This window comes from Chaetodon auriga, chromosome 4 (genome assembly GCF_051107435.1).
Source record: "Chaetodon auriga isolate fChaAug3 chromosome 4, fChaAug3.hap1, whole genome shotgun sequence".
Classification (NCBI taxonomy): domain Eukaryota; kingdom Metazoa; phylum Chordata; class Actinopteri; order Chaetodontiformes; family Chaetodontidae; genus Chaetodon; species Chaetodon auriga.
The window spans coordinates 16,137,387-16,157,703 of record NC_135077.1 but is presented as its reverse complement, the minus strand read 5'-3'; the positions used below and the strand labels follow the sequence as shown (position 1 = coordinate 16,157,703).

Genomic DNA, 20,317 nt, shown 5'->3' with positions numbered 1-20,317 from the left:
ATATTATGGTCATCTTTGTTATCTGGGAGGTGGTTCAGCAGGACAAACCCTCAGGTTTGTTTCTGGGTATTTGTGGGTTTTTGAGGGGGAGTTTCACATGACATAACTGCACACAAATTACACATGGTGGGGGGTTTAGAAACAGCTGACTCACGTATTCTCTGTGGCATAAATGTCTTTAAATGTGCCAAAATGAAAGAAAAACTAAAATAAAACTTGGACAGGAGTGAGGGCTGATACAAATCTGGACTCTTGATCTCATATCTGTAAAATCTTATCCATGGCCCTGCGATTAATCCTATGTAGGCCAACACACGCACGCGCGCGCGCGCGCGCACGGAGAGGGTTAAAAGAAACACAACAGCGCACTGAACTCCACCCATGCCGCGTCACTGTCGACCTTTCGCAGGTGTCACATCCACTTTGTTTCCACTTTCTCAGTCGAGAGAAGGTGATTCCCACAAACGCACACACACACACACACACACGCACACGCAGGCCTGCCGTCTGTCACTTCCCGGATCCAGCGTGTCCAAGCTGCGGTGGAAAGTTTCACAAGTCGGTTGTTGGAGGGAGGGGGAGCTCGCTGAGCCGACAACGGCGCTGCTGCGCTCACACGCGGAACAGTGCGGGATCTAAGCTCCGGGATGTCGGCCGTCAAGGCGCTGCAGCAGTGGTGCCGGCTCCGGTGTGAGGGCTACCGGGATGTGTCCATCACCAACATGACCACGTCCTTCAGGGACGGCCTGGCTTTCTGCGCCCTCATCCACAAACACAGACCCGATCTCATGTAAGTACTGGAACCACACGGCTGGACAAATGCAGGAACTGGGAGACTTTATGAAGTAAAACATACCATGACGGTCTGTCTGTATGCTGGCTGCTTACAAGAGCTCATTTTGGAAGAAGGAGCCCAGTGGTATACTTTCCAGCTTGGTTTCAGCAGCTCTCCGGTGAAAGAGAACAAACTTAAGCTTCATGGGTCTGCAGGAAAAGCAGGAGCAGAGGTTCAGCTGTAGACCGTGGAGCTCAGAGACCAAAGGGGCCAATATGCAGCCACATTGGCCCCCCAGGAGGTCTGCAGAGAGGGCCAGTAACCATATAGTGATGATGGAGTCTGCATGTTTTAACATTTGAGCTTGGTTTTACTTTTCTGCAGGGCAACACTTTACTTATGTCTGTCCTGTTACTCAATATTTCAGAGCTGTAGATTTAAGACTCAAGACTCGGACAATCAGACTTAAACAATAAAGACTTGAGACTTGAAGGGCACATCAATCACGTCTCAGGTTCTGACTGGGTAAAATCCTGAGACAAGACAACATCAGGCATGCAGCCAATAATCTCCATAAAGGTTTGAGTCTTCTAAACAGCTGGATACTTGATTGTGAAATGTAATCACTTCTGCACACTCAGTGTTGAAAATGAGATTTATTGCACTGAAATATTTACTGTGAAGTGGTTTGTGGGCTCATCTGCTCGGTCACACTAAAATTCAAGACATGAAGTTTCAAGATGAACATACAGGGAGCCAAGGCCAAGCAGTCGAGCCTGAATGGACTCAATCAATTATCTGCTTGCATAACAGCAGTTCATCTGGCTGACTTACTTATTAGGCCTGTGCATTGAGCAGAGCTGGTCTCAAGTATTGTAAAAAACACGTCACAGAGCTGTCGTTGACTGGCATGTCACATGAAACTAGACTTATATCAGACTTAAAAACAGCTGTTTTGTGTCTTGTAGGTGTAAATCAAACAACTGCTGCTCTACTAATTATGTTCATCATTATTAAATAACCTCTAGATTCATTTTTGGATGATCTTTAGTCCTTAAATTGTAAGAAAATGACCAGCACAGGCTCCCATAGTCCACCATGATGTTTCATCTCTGTGGCTGCTGTTACTGTCATTGAAGTGTGTGCTGAAAAAAGCTGCATGGGATCTCAAACAGTTCGTCTCTGTGTTAAACATCCTTTTCAATCTGGTGCCTCCATCAAATGTTTGGAATCCAGTTTTTACAGGCAAGTTAAAGGACACCCCCTTCTTTTTTTCCCTCCAGGACTTTCTGATAACGACCAGGGAATTTCCACCAGGGAATAATGGTTAATATTTTGTCCTTGACAGCTGAAAGGTTTTCTGGCACAAGATGGTCTGAATAACATCTGCCTGCATCAGGCTTTGCCTGAATTTTTCAAATATTCGAGACTTGACTCGTCATCTCTATTGAACTTTGGCCAGTTTCACACAGAGATGCCTGGTTTTGTTCCAGAGAGGCCATTATGATAGACAGACAGTAGTTTCATTTTAAGAAGAGACGCAGCTGTTCCAGTCCTTCCCACTCCAGCTTTTACCAGCAGCCAGACCAGTGTGGTTGCACATGTCATGTTTATGTGGGCAGAAACACTTAATATTGATTAATGGCTTCTTTTTGCTCAATATAAACACATTCATGCCTGAATGTGGGCTGAGCTGTCTGTGAGTTTCAGTTTAAAGACGCTCAGACTGCAGAGATGTGACACCTTGTGTGATGAGCGGATCAGTCATACTGTCAGAGTCATGCTATATGTTAATGTGAGGGCTGTCCATGACTAAATAACACATGTTTAGTCCAGACTGCTTGTAAACAAATGGATGAGGAAGGGAAGCTGGAAGCTAACATGTGTTTTGTTACTCATTTATTTTCTCTTCTGTTGCAGTGACTTTGATTCGCTGAAGAAGGAAAATGTTTATGAGAACAACAAACTGGTAAGACATGTTTACACTCTGCATGTTGACCTCTGGATGTTTAGCATTTTTTACTCTGACACACATTGTTTCCTGAATACACGAATGCTTTTGGTATGGTAGATGAGGTTGACGTTTATGGTTTTGAGTGAAATGTCTGAACAACTATCTGATGGATTGCCTTTAAATTTGGTACAGACATTAACGTCCTGCTCAGGATGAACTGGAATAACTTCGGTGATCCTCTCTGGTTTATATAGCGCCATCATCAGGTCAAAATTTCAATTTGCACATAGCTTTGTTTTATCCTTACTTACTATTTAGTGCTAATTAGCAAATGTTAGCATGCTAACACTCAAGCATGCTAAACATATGTCAGCATGTTAGCATTGCTATTGTGACCATGTTAGCATGCTGAGATTAGCATTTAGCTCAAAGTGTTTAAGACCTCGCCTGAATAAAATGTCCAAAGTTATAAAAGTTTGCTGCTTTAGATAATGATCAGAGAATAAATCAGCAAGACGAAGAATCCGAGCCTTTCACGGCAACTTTTGACACTTGACACAATGACATTTATATATAGTAATTTTAAATTAAATAGACTTAAAAATAAAAGTTCACTCTTGACCTCAGAAGTAGTATTTTGCAAAATCTAAAATAAAGGTCCGCCTATTGGCTGTTTCTGGAGCTTTCAACCACAAACATCCGAGAATCTCCAGCAGTGGACGTCATCGCTTGACGCTTCACCCTAAACTCTGAGAAATTGTGACAGACGTGCTAAACAGTTTTCTGACATTACTAAACCCGCCAAAAACAAATTGACTGGTTAATCGATAATGAAAGCCATTGTTTCCTGCAGCTACGAATTGCTTCAATGTGTGTGCGTTGGCTCTGGATGTTGCTTCAGCACCACATGTTGGTAATGGGGAGTTTTTGAAATCGAAAAGCGTCAGTGCTCAGACATAGCTGAGAGGAGAAGTCATTGCCAAATACAGAGTGCTTCAATCTGGCCGCTCTGACGTTGGCCAGTTTGTTGCATTCTTTACTTTCATTTTCTCTCTGGAGCGTCGTTACAGGACTCTGCGCCTGACAACAGCTCAACATCACAAACTTTAACGTGATGTCGAATAAAATTAAAGAATTAACGGTGATTATGTGACGCAATTCAGGATCTTAAGTGAAACCACAGGCTGATGAATCAAACAATAAGAAGTTATAGGATTAAAGTGCCACAGGGCAGTGCAAAGTAAACTGTTTTTATAGCTCCCTTGATCATCTGATTACTGATTAAGTTAAGGCTCTGGTGCTCGTTGGCTTGTCTCTGCTTGTTGTTTTTTTCTGCTTCCATGGATTCACTGAGTGAGAATTTTGTTTGGAAATTCCTGAGTCTCTCTTAACACATCCTGTTAGGTGTAGATTCAATGTGCGCTCACACTTCTGCCGTTTGGACAAAGGGATTTTATTTAGGTGGAGATGGAGGATAGAAAACATTCATTTTAAGTCCACATGGGAAAGATCGGCACTCAGGCACTCAGATAACTAAAAATAAAACACACTGAATCTGACTAAACTTTTGAGGAGATCCTGGCAAAATAAAGCTGAAGTCAACAAGGAAGCACGTATTTTTTTCCCCACAGTCTCAAACGTGCCCTTGAAAACGAACATCAAGCAGCAAAGGTCTTGTATGAAGTGTGTTGAAATGCCTCATGTTTTTTGTTGCAGCCTCACAGAGTCTGACTGTGCTTTTTATGTGATTTATTGGCCCGTTTTCATCCTAAATTCTAAAAATCCACCCCGAGCTTGGTCTGTTTTGTTGGATAAAGTCGATGTTATTTGCAGGCGTTCAAGGTTGCGGAGGAGGAATTGGGAATTCCAGCTCTGTTGGATGCAGAAGACATGGTGGCTCTTAAGATTCCCGACCGCCTCAGTATCCTGACGTACGTCTCCCAGTATTACAACTACTTCCATGGACGCTCCCCGAGTGAGTATCAGTGTCTCGCTGCCCTGCCTTTGTCTCCCTCTTCCTGTCTCATCTGCCTGACTGTTTGTGTATTTGCTGCAGTTGGTGGTATGGGAGGCATAAAGCGTCCGGCTGAAGGCCCCGCAGAGGAGGCACCTGGGAAGAAGAACCAGCCGGTGGCGTCTAAGGTGTTTCCCTCTTCCAAACCAGCCAGAGAGAACAGCCCTCCACCCTCCTCCAACATCACAAGACCCCCTCCATCCCCAAAACAAACCAGAAATGCCACGCAGGTAACTTTACAGCCTGAATACTTCACACAAGCTTCGCTAAGTTATGAATCACATTTTTTAAAGTCCAGAAAGTGTAAAATTAAATGCTTGATTTTGGATTTACTTCACTGATGAGAAATGAGTTTGCCAAGCCAGAGATGACCTTAAAGATGACCCAAATACCTACAAAGTTCTGTTGTGTCTATATCAAACTGCTGCTCCAAAACAAAAAATCCCACATTGCCTCAGATCAGTTACAGGAAGAACCAGATCAGCTGTCCTGAATGAAGTTTCCACCTCTCCCTCCACTCCCCTCTTCTAGGATGTTCTGGTTGAGAAATCCCGTCAGACAGGCACTCTGAGTAACAAATGTGTGTCCTGTAACAAGCACGTTCACCTGGTGCAGCGACATCTAGTGGACGGGAAGCTGTATCACAGGAGCTGTGCAAAGTAAGTCCCCATGTGAATTCATTTAATCAGAGCTGATCCTTATAATCTACAGAGCCTACAGAGTGCCACCAGAGTGATTAAAGATTGTTTTTAATTAAAATCAGTTAATGAATTGATAAGTCTGGAAAGGGATTTATTAATTGGTTAATTAAATTTACATTTAAATTATGCATTATAAGAGTACTGCACTTATTTAGCATAGCACGTCTATAGCATTGTCAGACTCATGGAGAGTTTAGAAAAAGGATCAGATAAAAGATGATGTAATTTCCAAACAGCATACAGTTAAAGGTGACACATTTCTTTATTTCAAGTGATATTACTTTTTTATTCCCATGTTTTACAGTTTTAAAATAACTAATAATTAATAACTGTGGCAACTATCACAGCTTGTAAGGGCTTTTCTTAGCCAGTTGAGGGTCTTTCAGTTCTTGTTTGCATGAGTTTGGCTCATTCTTCCTTTCTAAAAGCTTCTAGTTCTGTGAGATAATAATAATAATAATAATCCAGAATTAATACAACTGTAGTTATTCAAGCTAACAGCGCCAAAAAGAGTTCTGATTGGTCAGCTGTTGGACTCTCCCTCTGAACTGTTCAGGAAGGAGAATTTCAATCTTGTGCTTTCTGTCTTTCAGGTTGCTGTCGCCTGCCAACACAATGGCAAATCTCAGAGATTTACCCACAAACACCCCTGTTTCCAAAGTCGCTCCTCTACCAGACTACACTAAAACCAACACAAATACCCCCACTCACACCCCCTCCAGACTGGGACCAACATGGCTGACGGAGAAGCACAGCACCCCTCCCAGCTTCTCCAGCACTTTTTCCACTTCGTCTCCCTCCCGGCCTGCTTCAAGTCTCTCTCCTGCTGCTAAAGCGAGTCAGACATCTTTAGTCTCCAAACCCACAGCTTCAGGGACGACTTGTGAATCTCCCGTCACCACAACCACTTCCATCACCACCAGGCCCACTGCTGCTCCTCGTACCTCCACCACGGCGGCAAAGACGCTGCAGTCTAAGCTCAAGTTCCTCCAGTCGGATAACACCGCTAAAGACGAAGAGAAAAAGACTACAACCGTCAACACTGACATAAATAGAGGGCCGAATGTGACTGGTAAGCAGCCCACAGCAGGTCAGACTGTGACTGTGCTTGTGAATGTCGGTGGTCCTGGCAGAAAGGAGCCGAATGTGAGCTTGAACACAGGTGGGGAGAAAGTTAAAGCAGCAGGTGTCGGTGGAGATCCGGGAAAGGTGAGTGAGAGCAGCAAGACGAAAGCATTGGCAGCAGCCTTCATCTCCAAAAAACTGGCTGAGGAGAACAACAACAACAGTAAGCCATCGTGGACGACTGTAGCGCTGAAGAAAACTGAAAAGTGAGTAATGAACCGCACATCCGCTCACCTTGTTTTGGCCTGACCCCCACTGGTCAACAGTAGCTTTAATATCACTTCACCTCTAATCAGACCTTCCCAAGTCGAGACTCCAAAGAGGGAGACGGAGGGCGTCAGAGGGAGAGTGAAGCTGAAAGTAGACCCGTCACTCCTCACTGACCTGCAGAGCCCGGACCCCCCGAACCCTGCTCCGAGCCCGGCCAGCAGGAGCGGCCTCAGAGCCAGAACTCCAGACAGAGGCCCCTCGAAGCCCGGCAGTGCATCGGCCAACACCTCAGGTTGAACTCACACCTGATATTTTTAGAAACTTTTGTGCAAATTTCTGTCTTCATTATGTGTTTTTTATATTAATTAGTTTATTATTGATATTATAATATTATTGTTGATTATTATTTATTTATTTATTTTTGACAAACTCTGTGTTTTCTCCTCCCTGACACTCAGGCATTATTCTGTTTACTCTTTGGCTGTTTTTAGCTGCATACTTTTCTAATGCAGGACAAGGCTGTTCAGCAGAGAGTGAAGGCTCTGTGAATGTAGTTTGTGTCCAGGTCGTCATCCTGTCCTTACCCTGTGCGAGTAGTTTGTATGTTAAATAATAGTCTGAACTTTGAAATGAATAGTTTCAATTAGTTTTCCTCACAGAAATGAGTGTAATGCTGAGACATTGGCTCACTGTATATTTTCAAAAACTGTTCTCACACCCCTTAAAATCGAGCCGTTGTCCTGACCCCACATGAAGCTTTGGCGACCCCTAGTGGGGGTCGGGAACCAGGGGTTTCAAAAATGAAACCATATGAAACAAAGCTGTGGACTGTGTTGTATTGCATTAGGTGAAACTGCTTGCAGTCATACGTTTGACCCTAAACAAACTAAGTCCAGTTTGGAAATGAAGTGGAAAGAAAAACCTTCAAATTAAGGGAAAATAACTGCAATTTGACTCATCAGATGCACTGAGGGCATGGATTCTTCCAGTATCGTGCTGTAACACTGTTTGTTCCTCTGGTGTTGCTCCACGAGAGTCACTACCGTTATCTGACCTGCTCAGATCTCTTCATAACAATACAGTAAAATGGGAACTGAGATTGGCTGGTGGATGGGACTGAAAGTGAAAAGTTTCCTTTGATTTCTTTTCTCTCAGCAGCATCAGAAAGTGAGTCTCCTGCTGACTGGAGGTCGAAGCTCAAACCCATCTCCAAAGACGCCAAGTAAGACTTTTTTTATTGATTTGACCTGTTCTGATTTGTCGCCATATTCTCTGTTTCCTGTTGATTCTTTGCCCTGATTTCATACCTCCAGCAGGGAGTATCTGTACGTGGGCGTGCTCACAGCGTCTCACCATCATCAAGCATTAACTGTATGAGCGCTTTTTGCTCCCGATGTCCTGTCCATCCATCCATCCATCCTTTGATCCAGTCTTTCATCCATCTATCCAGCCATTCCTCCCGCAGGAAGCCTGTACCTGCTGCTCCTCCAAATGGCTCGGCCATCATTTGTAGTCAGAGCTTTCGGCCTCTCCTCTTCCGCCACATGCATGTGAGCCCCAAATGGTGTCAAGACTGAGTAGAGTCCTCCGTGGTGCAGCATATGCTCAGTGCTCAGAGTTCCTTTCCCCACATGACCTTTCCTCCCACTCTCATGAATCAAAGAGTGAGACAGAAAAGGACTCGTAGGAGCAGATAAATCGCCATTAATTAAATTCTGTCTCTCGTTTTCTCTTTTCCGCTCATCCTCCATCCGTCCACAGACCGGCTGGTCCTTCACAGTCCTCCCCCAAACCGTGGTCTAATGGAGGTGGAAAGTCACCGACTCCAGAGCTTTCTGTCGGGCCTTCTTCCTCCCCTCATGTTCCCAGCCCGAGCATTTCTGTCACTCCACCAGCGCCAAAGGGTATCACGTTCACCTGTGCTGTCATGCTGCTCTGTTTAAATATCATTTGGACATAAAAAATGCCAACAAAAAATACAAACAGTCATCTTAAAGATGACCTAAATATGAATGAGAGCTCTCCAGGTTTGTGTCTGTTCTTAACTCTCTTCATATTCTTTATTTCTGCCTTTGATCTCTTTCTGTTTTAGGATTCCTGAACGGTGAGGGAGACCAAACTGCAACTGGTGCCAAGTCAGAGTCAAAGTTTTCCAAGGTACCGAGCCTCGGAGAGAAAATAAGTTTGCTTTAGCTTCTATCGTGTCATTTTAAATTGAAGCCCTTTTTGCTCAGTCAAACATTTAGAAGAAGACGACACCTTGGCCCAGCAGTTTTAACTCTTGTAACCATGGCAAGAGCATTTTAGCCGTCAAGCTGAGGCTAACAGAGTTAGCGACCCAACACGGATTGGAAGTGATTAAATGTGTGCCAAAACCAAAATGATAAGAAAACTAAGGAGCTAATGAATAAAACAAGCTGCTGAAAGATATTTAGGAAGGAAAAAAAAACATTTGCCCTCCATTTTGATTATTTCAAATATTATTTATTAATGTAATAATTGATATTTTTTCTAAGATGTAAGGATACGTCCTTTAACAAACGCACTGGGATCACTAATGTCATCACTAATGCATGTATGTGTGTGACGAGTGTAGGCTAAACCGGACTACATTCTGAAAGAGGACATCCTGAAGGAACTGCAGGAGATCGAAGATAATTTGAACGCGTTGGAGAAGAGGGGAGTCGAGCTGGAGGTGAAGCTCCGCAGCAGTGAGGAAGGTGAGATAAACACACCGACTGTACGAGCCTCCTCGTTAGTTAAGAGTGAAAGCAGGCAGGTTTAGAGGAAGGAGTGTATTTGGGATTAACTGTGTGTGTTCATGTGTCAGAGGGTGAGGATGACTCTGTCATGGATGGGCTCATGGTTGAGTGGTTCAACTTGATCAGGAACAAGCAGGTGGCCATGCGCCGGGAGTCTGAACTGGTCTACATGTGAGTACACACACACACACACACACACACAAACACACTTAGAAAAGGGGCATGCCACTATTTAGCGATTAGTGAAACAGACTTGTGGCCAGAAGGTTGACAGTTTGAATTCCCAGTGTCCTCCCGCCTCCGTCCCACAGCAGGACGTCCTGGAACAAGACAGCCCACCCCCCCACCGGCCGCAGTGCACAGAGTGTGAAGTGTGAAGCAGGATCCTGCTTAACAGCACACATTTGTTCCTATCACAAATCAACGTTAAAGCTGCACCAGGACAAAGATCCTGTCATTTTCTTATTAATGGCAAAAAAGATTAGAAACACTGTAAATGACCTGCTCACAGACAGAGAGGTCACCACCTCAAATAAGCCATCAAATAAATTTTGTAGTGTATGATGGGACTATGTTTTCCACAATTATGGTAATTTATGTCACATTGGCCTGCAAGAACTTAGCAAAATTTACATGAAAATGTTCACAAATACCACAAGTAAATGTTTTTTGGCAGCCATCCAGCTATGTTGGTACCAAATTTGATGAATATTGCATAAAATTTGCTAAATTTGCTCAATCTTTGCTGTTGTTGTATACTAATACCACCCTGATTTAAAAAAAAAAAAATGGGATGTTGTATATTGAAACGTGCTGCATTAAATTCAAAGTGAGCAGATACAAAAATCAATGAAACTGATGAGGTAAGACATTAAATATATTGTCTAGTGTATGTCAAAAAGGACGTGCAAATCATTGCATTCTGCTTTTATTTCTGTTAAACACAGCGATGCAACTTTTTGGGAGTTGGTATTATAATTTGTACCCCTGATGTGCTTAGCTTTATTATAGAGTGCATCTCATGGAAAATGTGTGAAGGCAGCAATGGGCCTGTATGAATATATAAGTGCTGTTCCAGAAATTGGAGCAAAATAAAACTTGTCAAACAAGCAGACCAAAGACAGAATTCTAGGCTGTAGTAACAATTGCAATAAAGCATTTGATCGTTGTTTTTATGTGTAGTGGAAGAACCCAGGACCTGGAGGAGCAGCAGCCCAGCGTTGAGCAGGAGCTCAGGAGGCTGATGGACAAACCAGGTGAGGGTCTGGCTGGAGAAACACATTCAACGTGAAACGGATCAAATGTCAGACTACAATGTGTTTGTGCTTGGGCAGAACGTCTGAAAACAGCGTGGGAGCGGAAGAGAGAAGAGGAGCTGATGGCCAAGCTGGTGGAGATCGTCAATGACAGGAACGCTATCATAGACTGTCTGGATGAGGACAGACTCAGGTGTGTATACGACTGAGTGTTTTGTAGTTTTTAGACAGATAACAGCACTTCTAGAATACACAATGTTACATATCCAAGAAGAATTAATCTGGAACATCGTGTGTAGTGTAAATTCAGGGTTTTAGGGTGTTAACATCCATATTGAGTGAATTGTGTGTAATATAATACAGAGGAGTCCTAACCAAGCAGTTTTATGGTCAAGAAGCAAAATATTCTTGACTGGCCCGTTCAGTAGCATCACCTCAGTTTAGCAGATGATTTGTTTTACTTGCTGAAAATTAGCCAAAAGCAAAAATCTAAAGTGTGAGTCAGACATTCTTTGACTGCAAAGGACTCCAAAAACATGACAATTTGTCCTCAGTTTAATTAATCCAATGCATATTTGTCCTCTAAAATTGGGGGACTGTGTATAAAAAAGCTCTATGGTTCTTCTGATTGATGGGATGCAAAACCCTTGAAATTATTGAATAAGTTGTGTATCGAGGAAGAAAGCCAAATATTCACTCTTTACAAACGTTTTCTGTTTGCATCAGTGTAAATTGAATATCTTTGGGTTTGGGTCTATTGGCCCATCAAAACAAGCAATTTGACACCCTGTTGGAGAAATTGTGACGAGCATGTTTCACTTTTTTCTGGCACTTTAAAGGCTGAGTGATGGATGGGAAGTTAAAAGAAATGAAGTGATAATGAAAACATGGTTAGTGTTAGCCTTATCTCATGGTCATTGTTCCATTTCAAATCCAATTTACTCGAGTGCAGCAGAGCTAAAACAACAAAATGTGTCACTGCTCCAGTACTTACAGATCGCCGTGTATGTGGAGCACCTGGTGGTGGTGGTAGCTTTTCACACCTGGATTGGTTTTCAGGTAACAGCTGTGCCTTGTCAGAAGTTAATTAGTGGAAGTACTCGTCCTCTTAATGTGTTTTGTCGTGTTGTGCAGAGGTGTTGGTTCACTAAATAATAAAAATGTACTTTATTATTGACTACTGCTGCAGTTCATATGATGGTAAGAACCACTCAGCTAAGCAAAGAGAAACTAAAGTCCATCATCACTTTAAAACATGAAGTTCAGTCCGGAAAACTTCAAGAACTTTGAATGTATCTTCAAGTGCTTCTTCAAGCGCTCTGATGAAAGTGGCTCTCATGAGGACCGCCCCAGGAAAGACCAAGAGTCACTTCTGCTGCAGAGGAGAAGTTCATTACAGTTACCAGCCTCAGAAATCACCAATTAACGGCCCCTCGTATAAGAGCCCACAGAAATGCTTCACAGAGCTCAAGCGGCAGACATGGGCCTTCATGGTCAAACTGCTGCAGTAAGACCAGCACGTGGAAGATAACTGCTTGGGTCTTGAAACACAAGGAAAGGACATGAAACTCTTTATGAGACACAGAGATGGTGAATGGATGGGTTCTGCATGCGTGGCTCTGACTGTGAAGCATTCGGAGGAGGCGTGATGTAGCTGGTGACGCTGTCGAAGCAGCATGGCTACCACGGCATTCAGCAGAGACGTGCCATCCCATCTGGTTTGTGGGACCGTCATCATCATGACCCAAAAAAAAAAAAACCTCCAGGCTCTGCGCGGGCTCTTTGACCAAGAAGCAGAGTGATGAAGTGCTGCATCACATGACTTTGCCTCCACAATCACTCAATCTAAACCCGAGTGAGATGGTTTGGAATGAGTTGGATCAAAGAGTTTAAGGAAAAGCAGCCAACAAGTGCTCATCTTAAACGGGAACTCCTTCAAGAGTGTAGGAAAAGCTTTCCAGGCGACGACCTCGTGCAGCTGTTGAGAGAAAGCAGTTTGTAAAGCTGTTAACAAAGCCAAAGGTGGCTACGTTCAAGAATCTAAAATATCAAACGTTTGGCTTTGTTTTGCTTACTACATACTTCAGTAGGTTTTCTTTCACAGTTTCTGTGTCTTCAGTATTAATGGACAATATAGAAAAAAATAAAGAAAAACCATTGAAGAGAAGCTGTGATTGGTCTAAACCCAGTACATGGATGGTCACACAGGTTTGAACTGCTGTTAATCTGCATTTGTGCCTTTCTTGCTTCATTTCCTCAGGGAGGAAGAGGAGGACGAGCAGCTAAACAAGATGATGAAGACTTTCAGTGAGTGTCTCCACCACCTCCACAGGCCATCTGACCCCCCTCCACTCTGTTCATTAGTTATCTCAACCCCGGTGTCACTGCAACTTTGTTGGCTTATAAATTATCCAATTGAGGATTTCCATCATGGACGTCTCTAATTGAAGTAGATAGAATTCTCGTTGTTATGTGTGTGTGTGTGTGTGTGTGTGTGTGAGTGAGAATGTGCTGCATTTTTAAGGGTGCCACTGGGCGATGTTTTCATCTCATTCGATCTAATGACTGCTAATGGAAAAAGCATCAAACAAAATGCTCCCCCTCTTTGTGTCAGCAGCGTTCCTATTAGACAAATGGATAATGTAGCTGGTTAATTTGACCCTCTGATAGAATAGAGTTAAAGCCGGCTTCATTTGCAATTCATGACTGAGAAAGCAGGGCTGAAATTGAGGAGATTTATTGAACTTCAGTGAAAGGTCGTTATGCTACGCCGAATGAATGCCGACCGTGGGCTAAAGACTAGCCATTTCAATTTAATATATTCATAAAGTTAATGCCAAAGTTTCACAGTTCATTCCCACTCTGAGTCATGTAGTCGTTCACACACATGTTCTCTCACATAAGAAGGATACTTCTCCACACCGTGACCACAGAAGAAGCCACTTTTTGATGTGGTGGCAGGTGTTTGTTAAAATCCTTTGACTCAAATGTCCAATCAACAGGTCAGCTGACTCTCTAAATCAGTCCAGGAAGTACATTAAACTGCGTGTAACAATGGCAACAGTGCCTTTGCTTTGTGAACTTACATGCTGAAGCTGAAGAGCACTAATAATAATATAAATGGAAGAGAAAATGTCCCTTATGTTGTTTTCATATATCAGGAAATCTGGACACGTTATTGCTAACCTAGCTTCAGTGTCTAGCTTGTAGTGATGTTGTTGCCTCATATTTAAAGCTGCAATAATTAGTTTTTCTTGGCTGCTTCGGGGCAGCACTCCACAACAAACTATAAATCACACACGTTTGGGATATTATGGCCTTATAAAGCTGATGTGGCTAACAGGTTAGCAACCTACCCGCATGCCTGTTTAGCTATGTATTCAGCTGAGATGGAGCAATGTTAGCATTTGTTTGGATGTGTTTCTGGGCATCTGTCAAATGTACCTGCACTGTTCACAAACTTTAAGCTCTGTTTTAGTCTCCACCAGATGTTCAATCTCTAACATATGAAGCTCTCTGTGTTCATTTGTGCTGCAAACCGTACTTTTAAAATCTGAGCTTCTCATTCTTCAGTAATTGAAAATGTAAAAACTGAATTTAGAGATTCCACCGAACTCTTCCAACCGGTCTCACCTGTCATGTTTACCTGTGTGTCATCTGCTGACTAACCTCCCCTCCTATTTCTCTCTGTCAGACATGAAGAAAGACAAACAAAAGAAAAAGTCTCCGATGTCCAAACTGTTCGGCTGGGGGAACAAGAAGGAGGGATGAAGCTGTTCAAAACACAGCGCTGATGTTTGCTTTGATGTTTCTTGCTGCTCTTGTTGTAGTCTTAATGTCAGTGCAGACAGCCTGTGATTCATGGGATAACACAGGCTGTGTGTGTGTGTGTGCGTGCGCGTGTGTTTGTACACAGTATGCGAGTGTGTGATCCGTCATTTTAAGCGCTTATAGAAAATTGCCCTTCCCTCTGTCGACTACATCACTCAAGATCTGACGTTATTCCTGCCTGCCAGTGCCACACACACACACACACACACACACACACACGCACGCATGCACACACATAGATGATGCTGAGGGGTTAATGACTCACCAGCCTTGATGTGATTGGGTTCAGTGCTCCAGTTGTTAGTTTTAATACCCTTCTAGTCTTAATCTGTCTACTTAATGCTGTCAAACACACACACAGACACACACACACAATTCCTCCATTGAGTGTATATATACAGTATGTACACACACAGCAACACTACAGATGCTAATACAAGTTAAAGATCAGAGGTCAGACAGCTGTTTTTTGCTCTCTGGTCATGTTTTAGTCTGCACTACAAGTGACCGCGTGACTCGCTTCAGGGTCGCCCTGTGGTAGATTACATGTTTAACTGCATTTCTCTTGTCGTCTTAAGTTCTCTCTGTGTGTTTCTGCCAAACACAACAACACGTATACTCAGAGCATACTGTGTTTTCACAATTTTCTCTAAATTCTCCATTTTTTTTCATAATCTCTGGATGTTTTTCTCATGAATTACGTCTTAATTTAGTATCTTCAGGCCTCAAATTAAGAGTCTGAGAAGGAATAATCACTCTTCAGCTGAACTCGCAACCTGCAGTTACACAACATGTGAAGAGGCAGTGCTTTGTTTTAAGGGGTTACGAGCCAAGAAAGGCTGGAAGCCACTGTTCCAGAAACACACTCAAATGTAATTCACTCTTGACTTTTGGGAACAGTACATCTGGAAGAGTTGGACTCAAAGGTTCAGTTACTGATGATTTAGAGCTTTAAACCTTATTTTTAGGTCTTCATTCAGTGAACATGATCCTTAAAGAATGAAGTATATTGAAATCTGTGAAAAGCTCTTTATCATTAGTAAGTGCACCTTTGAGATTAGATTCTCTTCACCGTATATAAATGGATATTTTTAAATGATCGACAGTACGCTCGTAAGTTCATACAGATTTGATGCTCAAACACGTAAAAAAAAGTCACTGGATGTTTTGCTTTTTGGGGTTTTTGTGGCTGTTTTACTTTTCCTCCGTCATCTTCTACTGTGGCTGAATTTGTGCTTTAGTTTTTCACAGTTGACTAGAGGAAAAGGATGAATGTGGTCGGTGTCATGTGACTGAACTGGTCCATATTGGATCTGGATTTGTACATGTTTTAAATATTTTCTTGTTTAATTTGTGTGTGTCATAATATATTCCTTGTGTTAAGTCACTTTGTTTGATGGGCACTGAAACAAACTTTTAAATTCTGTGTTTGACACCAAACTAGTTGGTACTACACAGACTAAACATTGCACTGTATATACGTTCATGTCCTTGTCCCCTTTATTTCCCTTTATCTCAGCTGTATATATTGTATGAAGTTTGTAGTTACAACAGGCTGATTATTAAATGAACAACCTGGCCTGCATTTTAAACAGATTACTGTAATAAATGTACTCAAATTTTAATAAAAAGATTGCATTAATTGATTATGGTGCTCTCTGTAGAGTGATATTTATTCATATGGGAATGAAATAATACATAACTTTAATGGTGAATGTAATTAATACTAAACCACCTCAATCTAATGCAGTTCACTTGTCAGCAGCTCTCACAGGGGCAATGGTGGTAGTTGTGTAATCATTTCCAAAAACGTTGGGACACTGTGTAAAAGGTAAATAGAAACTGAATGTGATGATTTGCAAAACATTTAAATAGCACAAATAGCACAAAGACAACATATCAAATGTTGAAACTGAGACATTTCATTTTTGTTTTTTGAAAATTATATCCTCATTTAGAAATTGATGACAGCAACTGATTTAAAAAAGTTGGAACAGTGGCAACAAAAGACTGGAAAAGTAGTGAAATGCTAGAAGAAAACAGCTGCTGGAACTGATGAGAGTTAATTAAGTTAACTGGCAACAGGTTAGTGACATGATTGGGTGTTAAAAGAGCATTGCAGGGAGTCTGTCTGAAGTAAAGATGGGGAGGGGTTCACCACTCTGACAGACTGCACCGGCAAACAGTGCAACAAAATGATGCTGAAACTCATGGAAACCATGCAGGAAACTGCATATGAACCAGACCCAGAAATACCATCTCTGGTCCCGAGCTCATTTAAGATGGACTGAGGCAAAGAGGGGAACTGTCCTCTGCTCTGATGAGTCAAAATCTGAAATTCTTTTAGGAAATCATGGACGCATGGTCCTCCAGGCTAAAGAGTAGAGGGACCATCTAGCTTGTGATCAACCTACGATGGTATGGGGGGGCATTAGTGCACATGGCATGGCTAACCTGCACCATTAATGCCGAATGATATCATCAGACAGCATCAAATATTAAATGAGGAAATAAAAACAACAATGAAATTTCACAATTTCAACATTTAATGTGTTTTTAATTAAATTTGGGACTTCAGTGTTTTGCAAATCATCCCATTCTGTCTATTCGTTTTACATTGTGGCCCAACTTCTCTGGAAACAGTTGTATTTAGCCTTCATATTACTTCAAATGTGTTGAAGTTTATGCCAACTTAAGGTTGAATTTGAGTTTGAATTTTGGTGTTTTATTCAGACGCTGCAATGATTTGATCATATTTGGCAAAACGGCTGCAGTGAAGATGCATTTTCCCTGTACAAACACTAGGAGGCAGCATGAGACTTTCCGTGTCACTGGATCTCTGCAGGGCCGTCAAACTGAAGGTTCAAACTCAGACATAGAGTGAAAGACACATGGACTCGCTTTTTTAAATCTTATTTTAAAAGAAATTTGTTTTTGCTCTTTGATTTTTCTTCTTTTCTCACTGTTTCAGAAAGGCCACACCAGCCTCTCTCTCCTCCACCTCCAGCTAAGTCTGGCATAACTCCTCCAGTCAAACTATTACATAATTCACTAAAAACAGAAATAAAAAACAGAATCTGGATGATGTTAACAGCCAGTAACAATCTGCAAGTCTGCTTTTGATTCTGCATTTTCACTGCTGCAGAGACTGCTTTTTGTCTGCACTACAAACACATCAAACTCTTCATAAACACAGTGAGGAAAAACGTGTCATCATAAGTAATGCTAGTAAAAAAGTTTGTATTCATTGCAAAAATACAGAGATTATGATGCTCAAGTAAGAAGAGACACTGAGAAGAGTCGACAGTCTTCTTAACTTATTTGTTTTCCCATCTTATACTGTATTTATATTGTATGTTCATCACCAGCCAAACCTTCACCTTATATATAAAAAAAATACTTTTCCATTTTTTGATATTTCAAGACAGAGATTTAACAGTATTTTATCTGAAATCAAACTTCCTTTGAGCCCTAGCTTGTATGAAAGAGAAGATCACATGGAACACATCGAGTGTGTATTGACAACATTAAGGTTTCTGACCAGCACACATGCAGAAAAAAACAGCCATTAATCTGCTGCACCAAAACCTCACAGAGCGCTTTGGGGTCAAACACACACGTGCATGCAAACACGAGAGCAATTTGTCTCTGCTGCACAGTTAAAATATCCATTTACAGTAGCGAAGAGGAAAAGGAGAAACAACACAATGAAAGAAGAAAGGAGCGGAGAAATTGACTTTTCGTTCCTGCTTGTTGTTTTTTTTTTTCTATCTTTTGGTGTGAAAATACAAAAGTGTGTAATCTTTTCCTCTCTAAAGCCAACATTTGTTCCTGTTGTTATGTGTGAAAGTGTTTGTTGATTCCTTCTTTAAACCATGATAAAATGTTCCATCGCCGCGCCGCCGTGTGTCTGAATCAATCATGTCTCCGCTTGACTTTGGAACATGTTTATCTTTGAGGTGAAAATGTGCCTTTAAGTCGACTCAATAAGGTACATTCATAATGTGGGAGACTGGGGTTTCAGCTCAGACTGTAAATATACCTTTGAGGTGGTTCATTTACATAACACAGTGGGCCCTCACAGATTCTTCACGCAGACTTTTAAACAGTTTAGTGAGTTTCGGTGAGGCTCGACTCTGCTCTGACATGATGCGATTCAACCATTCAGCGCTCATATCTGTTTAATCCATGTCAAAATGGTATAAACACAGCATTAGCATACACTCAACCTGTTGGTATTGTTGCTTCTCACGCCTTCGTGTTCTTATCCTCACTCTTTTAAGGTTTAAAAGGAGGCTGTGTTCATTATTGGACACACCGCACACTGTTTCTCTTCATCCCGTTATCGGTGTTCAGCTTGGTCTTTTCACACCTCGCAGATTTTATGGTGCCTTCAAGTCAACTCAAGTTAACTTCCTATTTTTTTGTTGATGACTTTAGTGGTCTCACATTTTCTTCTTCCTGGTATGACACTAAACCTGCATTCATTGTTTTTAACATCCACTCAGGGGCTCTGCAACCAACAAGCAAAAAACACAACAATGGTATCATGTCCATCTGGTGCATCTGAGTCCAATGTTTCAGCTCCTTTTAGCTCTCTTTTGGTCTCCACCTCCTGAGGGAAATCTGGCTCTTTTGCTGCTACATGCTCCACTATGCTCACCAGCTAGTCCCTGACACTGAAGTAAAACAGTAAACTTACGGGTCATTAGATGAAATAACGAAGCTGAAAAAGGATAAAACAGAGTTGAGGAGTGCGACATATTTCACATATACACTTGACTTTGCCTCATAAACTGTATAAACCATTGACGTGATCTCTCCATAGGTTCCTGAAGAGCCATCGTGAAGCTGGCCGTTGCCATCTTGGCAGGGCCTGACTCCACCAAACTCCTGGTTAATCCAAAAATGAGCAATGAGCTGGAGCGTGGCTGGAGCTGAGGTGGACCAAATGAAGCCTGGTTGCTAAAACCTAGCGGCTAGCCATCACTCAAGCAGCAATGCCTATGAGTATGCATAACTTTAAACCTTAATATAATTTGAATTAGTGAGCTATATTCACCCCTGTACAGTTGTCATGAACGGGGAAATTAGCTATAGACGGTTTCTGTACCAAGCTGTGAACAGGTCTGTTTCTTGCTGTAAAATTGGGCATTTCAATATGGGGTGCTGTGAGGATTGACTCACTTTTGAAGCCAGCCTCAAGTGGCCATTCAAGGAACTGCATTTTTTAGCACATGTTGGCTTCATTTTTAAGCCCGGAGGTTACAACTTTCCCAGTCTTCTGGTGCTCCTGTCCCAACTTGTTTGAAACTTGTTGCTGGCATCATATTCAGAAAAAGCATATATTTGCAAAAACAATAAAGTTGATGAGGTAAGACATTAACGAATTATTTATGTTTTCATTATTATATATTCAGGCTGGTGTGGAACAACTTAACTGGCCTACACAGTGGCCTGACTTCAACCTCGTCAGCACTTTTCAGATGAGCTGCAACAGCGACTGTGAGCCAGGCCTCATCGCCCAGCATCAGCGTTGGACCTCACTAACGCTCTTGTGGCTCAATGGGAGCAAATCCTCGCAGCCAGACTCCAAAATCTTGCAGAAAGAGTGAAACCAGAGAGTCGAGGCTGGTATAGCAGCATATTAGTGCTCATGGTTTTGGAATGAGATGCTGAAAAATCAACA

General features: G+C 42.1%; 1 protein-coding gene across 2 annotated transcripts; it reads left to right on the top strand.

The window, feature by feature from the left end:
• The first annotated feature begins 630 nt into the window (after positions 1 to 630).
• micall2b (mical-like 2b) lies at positions 631 to 16,202 on the top strand. 2 transcript variants are annotated; one of them, XM_076728369.1, is made up of 16 exons: positions 631 to 790; positions 2,696 to 2,744; positions 4,563 to 4,704; positions 4,786 to 4,973; positions 5,275 to 5,402; positions 6,038 to 6,775; positions 6,866 to 7,071; positions 7,938 to 8,001; positions 8,541 to 8,683; positions 8,872 to 8,936; positions 9,376 to 9,499; positions 9,610 to 9,712; positions 10,724 to 10,797; positions 10,876 to 10,990; positions 13,058 to 13,104; positions 14,492 to 16,202. In XM_076728369.1, exons 1-16 carry the CDS (start codon positions 648 to 650, stop codon positions 14,566 to 14,568), a joined length of 2,406 nt encoding a protein of 801 aa, XP_076584484.1. In that variant the 5' UTR covers positions 631 to 647; the 3' UTR covers positions 14,569 to 16,202. The 2 variants fall into 2 exon arrangements, with proteins under 2 accessions (XP_076584484.1, XP_076584483.1); XM_076728368.1 differs by having other exon boundaries at positions 7,935 to 8,001.
• The last annotated feature ends 4,115 nt before the right edge of the window (positions 16,203 to 20,317 follow it).

Bases quoted from the DNA above. Each gene is read 5' to 3' on its own strand.
- micall2b (XM_076728368.1), top strand. From the start codon at position 648: ATGTCGGCCGTCAAGGCGCTGCAGCAGTGGTGCCGGCTCCGGTGTGAG. The intron at 5,403-6,037 runs GTAAGTCCCCAT...TCTGTCTTTCAG, and splicing joins TATCACAGGAGCTGTGCAAA to GTTGCTGTCGCCTGCCAACA. The intron at 10,991-13,057 runs GTGTGTATACGA...TCATTTCCTCAG, and splicing joins CTGGATGAGGACAGACTCAG to GGAGGAAGAGGAGGACGAGC.